General features: G+C 32.8%; 1 protein-coding gene across 1 annotated transcript in view; it reads left to right on the top strand.

Moving 5' to 3' along the window:
• The window catches only part of LOC122261624 (calcitonin gene-related peptide type 1 receptor), a 51,012-nt gene that overhangs the window by 17,546 nt on the left and 25,966 nt on the right, over nucleotides 1-7,500 (top strand). Inside the window, exons 3-4 of the mRNA XM_086554858.1 lie at nucleotides 6,796-6,902; nucleotides 7,257-7,348. Coding sequence (XP_086410984.1) covers nucleotides 6,796-6,902; nucleotides 7,257-7,348 — 199 coding nt within the window. The remainder of the gene's footprint in view (nucleotides 1-6,795; nucleotides 6,903-7,256; nucleotides 7,349-7,500) is intronic.

The raw sequence follows: 7,500 nt of genomic DNA, 5'->3' as shown, positions 1-7,500 counted from the left end.
CTTGTGGCAAACTTGTTTTGATTGTTTTATCGTCTAATGCCATTTCCATATAGAGGCTCCCATATTCGCGTTCCGTGTTGCCTGGAGGAGTGTTTGAGCAACCAGGCATCTTAAAATAGGTAATCGCAAATGTTGTGAAGAATGTGGGTGTGGATCATGTGTTCCTCACATGTCAGCAGACCTTCTTTGCTTTTTTTTTTTTTTTTTTTTATTATTATTATTTTTTTTTTTTTTTTTGGGGGGGGGTATAGTTCCAAGTTAGAATGAGCCTCTTGGTTCTGTTTTGACAATTAATCCTTCAGGTATGCTCTGTCGACGTGTGTGTGTGTGTGTGTGTGTGTGTGTGTGTGTGTGTGTGTGTGTGTGTGCGTGTGTGTGTGTGTATCTACATATCTAACTATCTATCAATACATATATGAGTGATACAGCATATATTATGATAACCTATACGAGTTGAGATATGCCGACCATGACTTGACATACACTTAGAAGTTTGAGGATGACAGGTTGGGGATTCCATAGGGAGTGGGAGGGGTTGTACACGCGTCGAACTTCTGCGTCAACACTTTAACAACAATAGAAATACGGAAATATCCATGAAGCCACACAACCCGTTTATAAACTAAATCACTTTGCAAAGCACGTTATATGTTGGCGAAAATTTCATCTTATTTTTTGCCATGGATAGCTTGAAGGCGATTGTTCAGGTGTGAGAAGACGTAACAGATATTTCGAAAACAAAACAAAAAAACTTCAGTTATAGACACGACAAATAACTTTTCTGATGCCGAAGAAAGTAAATACTGAAAAGCTTGAAAATTGGAGAACAATCACCTTACTGAATGTATATTATAAAACTGTAGCTAAATTATTAGCAAACATATATTAAGTTAGTGATGTTCAAAATCATATCAAATGAACAATTTTGTCCATTATCAGTTGTAACAATATCATCAGATACAGTGTGCTTTACTTATAAAGAACAGTGAACTTTCAATACTAAACTTTAACCTAAGGTATTTGAGTTAATATTTCCTTTTTGATGAAAAGCATGAAAGCCTCAACTATTGTAATTTCTAATGCCGAATCACTATTAGGAGTGAATGAGGAAGTAACGGAATCTGACAAGCCACAAACTCTGAATTAAATAGAAGTAAAATTTGCATAATGGGTATTGGAAGGTGGAGTAAGAGGAGGGTGTGCCGTTAAATTGGCTGAAAACAGTTGATTCTATGAAAATACTTGGGTTATATTATCAAAGCTCATATGCCAAATCCGAAAATTAGAATTGATTAGGAGCCATTACGAAATTAAAAAAGGTGTAAGATATGCTTTCAGCTAGATTATCTTTCCATGCTTCGGAAAGGAATAATCATAGACAATTTGATATATATATATATATATATATATATATATATATATATATATATGTAATATATATATATATATATATATATATATATATATATATATATATATATATATATATATATATATATATGTATATATGATATGATATACATTCCATACTTTCAATATAAATAATGAACAGCCAATTAGCAGAAACACCCTTTGTCTACCTAGATGTAGAGGAGGTATAGGAATAACCAATGTGCAGTGTAAACGGAACCCATTGTGAATCTCGGCGTCTTTAAAGGAATGCACGAGTGAGCTTTAACACCATACGTTGTCAATCAGACTTGCCCTTCTAATTGATACTACTGAATTAATAACTGTATACTATGGTACGCCATTTTATTATTCAAACGCAATTGAGAATATAAGGAAGATTATAGAATACAAAAGCTTTCCAAATGTAAAAGCAAAGGCTGTTACGAAATGTTAATGCCAGATATAACTCCTTTGGTAGAAACAAGATATTCTCTAATGAAGTGGGAATACAAGTAAGGGAATCTATTTAAAGGTATATACATGAAACTCTTCTGACTAATAGTAGATTAGAAATGCTAATTCGAAGAGAGGTTGGCAAGTGTTTACAGTGTGGTGGAACTGAAACATTGTTGCATGTATTTTCATTTTGCAGAGAAATAAGACATGTAGTCAGGTATTTTCAAACCATCTTAATAAAAAAAAAAATGCAAAGAAAATGTAAAGAGCTTTTCCTGATATACTTGTGTTTAATTTCAAATGTGAAAGTAATAAAGACAGGAGTTTGTTGTAGGACTAATCACAGACTATTTGAATAGCTTATAGAGATGTATATAGTAGAAGAATGGAAAATTTATAACAGTAAGTGGGTATTGCAGCATATCATAAAATCAAATAATCTCAACATATTTCGCAGAGGAATAAATAAAGATGTAATATACGTAACATGATATATCGACACTGTAATGATGAATATCGCTTGTGCAAATTGAGAACCACGTAATATGACTCATATAAGAAGGTAAAACCTGCAGAATGTATTAACCTTGTAATAATAGTTAATAGTCATAATCAATTGAAAAGATATATCTATATATATATTTTCATTTTCGTGTCTTTATGTTCACTAATGACTTCTCTCTATATATCTCTTTCTCTCTCTCTCTCTCTCTTTATTTTATTTTCATCCGCCAATTAAGTTACAGCAAGTCGTGCAAAGACTGGTGTTGTGGTTGCTTCAGTCGTCTATAGTTTGAGCGATCGAAACGCCAGGTATTCCTTGTTAATAGTTTTACTTGAATAAACTTTTGACAACGCACCTTTACACTTTACAGGTATGTTGTAGGATGTGCTTAATTTGACCGAGATTATATTTAGTAACATACATTTTCCATAAAAAACGTCAGCTTCGACTCGTGTGGTAATGTCTAATTTAAACTTAGAATCCCCTTCTTAGAATTACAGTATTCATTCTGTAACATATGGACAACGTACTCAGTATATCGAACATGAAACGAGCAATGTTACCAGAAATGTAGAGCACCTACAAGGTAATATGCTGATGCAGCGTGTTTATTTTTCAAAGGTCCGCAACTGTACTTAATTCGTACCCTATTGCACTTTTCAACCAAGCTAGAGCCATCTTTATTGGTGGCATTGCTGTTTATGAGCTGGTAAATGGGCGATTGTGATTGGTCAACCACTCACACGTGATTTTTTTTCAAACCGGCAGCAAGAGGCGTTTAGCTGCCGGAGGGGGGAGGGGGGGAGGCAAAATTAGTAACGATATTTGCGTGTCCATGTGAGTTTTTTGTGTGTGTGATAAAGCGACCAATGTATCACAGCACACATGTTGAAATTACTACCGAGGTAAAGGTTAACGAGTATAAATTCATAACGCAAGAGGAAACTTTGTTTTACAACCAATACATTTTATGTTTTACATATTATCCTACTTGATATTGATACTACACTAGCATGCCATATTGATTCGTGAATACTGCATCTAATTGACACGGCACTGGGTAGTAAACACTGTGTGCGAATTTTTGTGTGATATATATATATATATATATATATATATATATATATATATATATATATATATATATATATATATATATATACATACATATATATATATACATATATATATATATATATATATATATATATATATATATATATATATATATATATATACATATATATATACATATATATATGTATATATACATACATATATATATATACATATATCATCATCAGCCTGTATCATTCCACTGCAGGACGTACGTAGGACTCTCTCAATCTTTTCTCGGTCTTGTGTCCTCTAATTCCAGTTTACGTGTGCGAAATTTGCTATTTCATCACGCCATCTTGTCACTGGTCTTGCCCTTGGTCTATTTGTGTCATGTATTTCCCATTCTGTAGTTTTCTTTGTCCACCTGCCCACTGCCACTTTTTCTTTTTAATGCTCTTAAGTATATCTACTATTGCCTGATCCGTGTAGCTCTTTTCCTGTCTCTTAAGGTAACTCCTAGCAAAAGCCTTTCCATTCCTTTTTAAGCACTTACTAATTTCCTCTCAAGTACTTTGTTCGCTGGATGTATTATATATATATATATATATATATATATATATATATATATATATATATATATATATATATATATATATGTGTGTGTGTGTGTGTGTGTGTGTGTTTTATATATATGTGTTATATATATATATATATATATATATATATATATATATATATATATATATATATATATATATATATATATTGATCACTGTGATATTTTGAATACTTTTTGTTGATAAATCAGCTGTAAATAGTATAGGCCTTTAGTTTTACTCTTGTGATATGTAATTCTGGAAATGGAGTTGTCCACAAAGTCTTGTCAGGTACAAAGGTCTTTCTGCTGCAGAAATGAATTATCAATAAAAATGTATAAAGTTACAACGAAGAAAAATATACTAAAGAATACATGAAATACTAAACATCATTACAACTTAAAGCATGATGAAGCATTTTTATCCTTTAATCGTGAGTGTTTGTTTTAAAAAGAGAAAGCAATGTCATGTATTTTAAGCTGATGCAATATTTTAGGAGGATGAAGTGACGTGTCCCTAGTATTTGCTTTGTATTTATTTTATTTCGTAGAATGTATGGTCCGTGAGACAAATTCATCGGAGTACTCGTCATTGTGAGATTGATCGTCGTTGCCATGTATTTGCTTCTATGACACCCGTTAGTAAGGAACTCGCTCGTTGGGTACCTTGTAGTTACGGTGTTTTTTTGTTTTTTTTTTCCATGGTCTTCGTAAGCCCGACGGTGAGCTAGGTGAACCAATGAACGCCTTTTTTTATATATATAAAATGGGGTGCTTGCGTTTGTAAATGGGCGCCTCTGATTGGTCAGTTACCCATATATTGTTATACTCAAACTGTCAAGTGGGGGAAGATTTGCTGCCGGGGAGGGGGTGGGGGGGGGGCAATGTAACGATATTTGCGTTTGTGTGTGTATTCGTTTCAGGTGTGAAAAAGTGATTTTCCCATCACTGCTCATGCATACCTTATAATGAGGCCTTAACATGTTAACATACAGTTTTTTTTGCAAATATCAATTTCGGAATTCAGACAAATAGTAGATTATTTGTCATTTGTACAGACCAAGCAGATAAAAGGGAAGCACTGTTGTTGTGCCGTACAAATTCCTTCTAAACAAACCATGTTCATATTTTAAGCTGTGGCTACTTAAGGTTGTGAACCATGGCAGTATGAAACCTCACTGTGTAATCGCAATCTTCCTTTGGACTCGCTCGTTTTAAAGGTGTCCCTTATAAAGTGTGACAATAGAAGTTGGTTACTTGGTATTCCCCTGTCCACTTCCATCTCAGGTTATTGCCTAGACACAATACTGTTTATCAGCTTGTTACTTACCAATCAAAATGATCCCCTGACCAGTTGCCATTAACATACTATTTATTTTTTCATACTGAAAATAACCTAAAATATCGTGCATGTCCATAAAACTTGAAACTGACCAACAGAAACATGTTATAATGCATTACACGTATGACCAAATTTCGCGGTGGTGATGCTTCTGATCTATGATATACTGTTAGAAGTCTGTGAGTTAAATTAACTACAAAATTTGGTTGATACTGTCCCATTCAGCCGATAGATCACATTAAGCGTGCTACCCGTGCAGCAACAGAAGGGAAAAGCAAAACTGAAAAGTTACAATAAAACAGGAATAACTAAAACAAATTGATTCACCATCTCTTATTACACCTCTTTGTGAAACAGGAGCTCTTTGCTACTTTAACTGTGTGTTTAAGCAATTTGTTTTAACTTTCAGCACGTCTTATCTTTCTTGACGTCACAAATCGCAAACTCAAACAATTATGAGAAATGAAGAAGATTGTGCATTCCCCTGTAGCAACTCCGTAATTCAGTTTCATTGTGTGATTGATTATGAACATGAGTGATGCAGATCATAAATGAATGTAGATTGGCATACACTATACACTTATAGGCCAGGGAGAGTATTCCTATTAATTCAACTTGTATATATCATCATATAAGTCTGATATACAACCACCTGAGTATATAAAAGTTCTTCTGGTAAAATCTTTTACATGCGACATTCGCACTTAACCTTTGCCTGTACTAGATAGAAAATACTTTAAATAGAAAGATGGAATTAGAGAAGGAATGATAAAAAACAGGACATTTATTGCTTGTCTACGTCAGCCCCACTGACCCCCTGACATAAGCAGTTTCGCAATAATACACGTCATGATTTTATATAAAAAGGCAACAAACGCTATGCTTATTACTTTTGTCAGCCAGTGTTCGCACCGAAAGTTCACCATCTGTTAGCTATGGTTTTAGAACCTAATGAAAGAGCCCTATGCCTTTTTAAAAAACAAACCGAGTTCTTCAGAAAGAGAGGATTGTATCATAAGCTAGGTCAGTCCAGATGACCTAATGATTAAAAGAACGCCTCAAAGAAATGTGTTTTTACATGTGATTTGTATTTGGTATATAAATATCGGGAGAGACTATGAAGTCAACGTTGTTTTTTTTTCCAATTCAAAGGTTCAGGTACTCCTTTAGATATAAAAGGTAAGTTCACTGAACAATGGTGAATCGGGACTGGCAATGTCACACGCAGGAATAGAATAATAGAATAATTTTAATATCCAAGAGCAAGATCAGTTACTAATTGCGCTATGGCCATTGTATTGGAACTTTCAAATATATAAGAATCAGTATTTTATTTAATCAACAAAAATAACAGACTCTAAAAGGTTAGGATAGTAGTATAAAACTATATATAAATATAAACAATACGAATGTAAGTATATCTCTCGTTTATACTTCTTCTTGCAGGGAAAGGCCATAAAGATTGTGAAGAGGGAGGAAATTGGTTCACTGATCCAAGAACCAATCAGACTTGGTCCAATTACACCACCTGCGTTGATATGAGCGTGTTGAAGGTAGAGTCATGTGTTGTTTATCCGTTTAAACACACATATACATACATATATATATATATATATATATATATATATATATATATATATATATATATACATATATACACACACATACACGCACATATATGTGTGTGCATACGTATATATATGAATATAAATATATATATATATATATATATATATATATATATATATATATATATATATGTATATATATGTGTGTGTGTGTGTGTGTGTGTGTGTGTGCGTATGTATGTATGTATGTATATGCATACATATCTGTTTCAGATGGAAATAATCTAATACTCGTTTTTTTATCCTCTAAATTCTTATGAATTTGTTCTTCGTCCACAGCTTCATCAAGGAGTGAACACCGTCTACATATCCGGATACTCCATATCCCTCATTGCTCTTTGCATTTCACTCTTCATCTTCTTTTTCTATAAGTAAGTAATACTTCAAATTGTGTTGCTACTAGAGTAATTTTTTCTTTGGCATTAATGGAGCATAATTTTTTTTTATTTTTTTTATTTTTTTTTATTGGTAGCCATAATGAATATTTTTTTCTTTGGCATTAATGGAGCATATTTTTTTTTCA

The sequence above is a fragment of the Penaeus japonicus genome, unplaced genomic scaffold (assembly GCF_977035675.1).
Source record: "Penaeus japonicus unplaced genomic scaffold, GWHDUDI00000001_assembly GWHDUDI00000030, whole genome shotgun sequence".
NCBI lineage: Eukaryota > Metazoa > Arthropoda > Malacostraca > Decapoda > Penaeidae > Penaeus > Penaeus japonicus.
The sequence above is the reverse complement of the archived record's forward strand: the minus strand, read 5'-3'. Positions and strand labels throughout refer to the sequence as shown.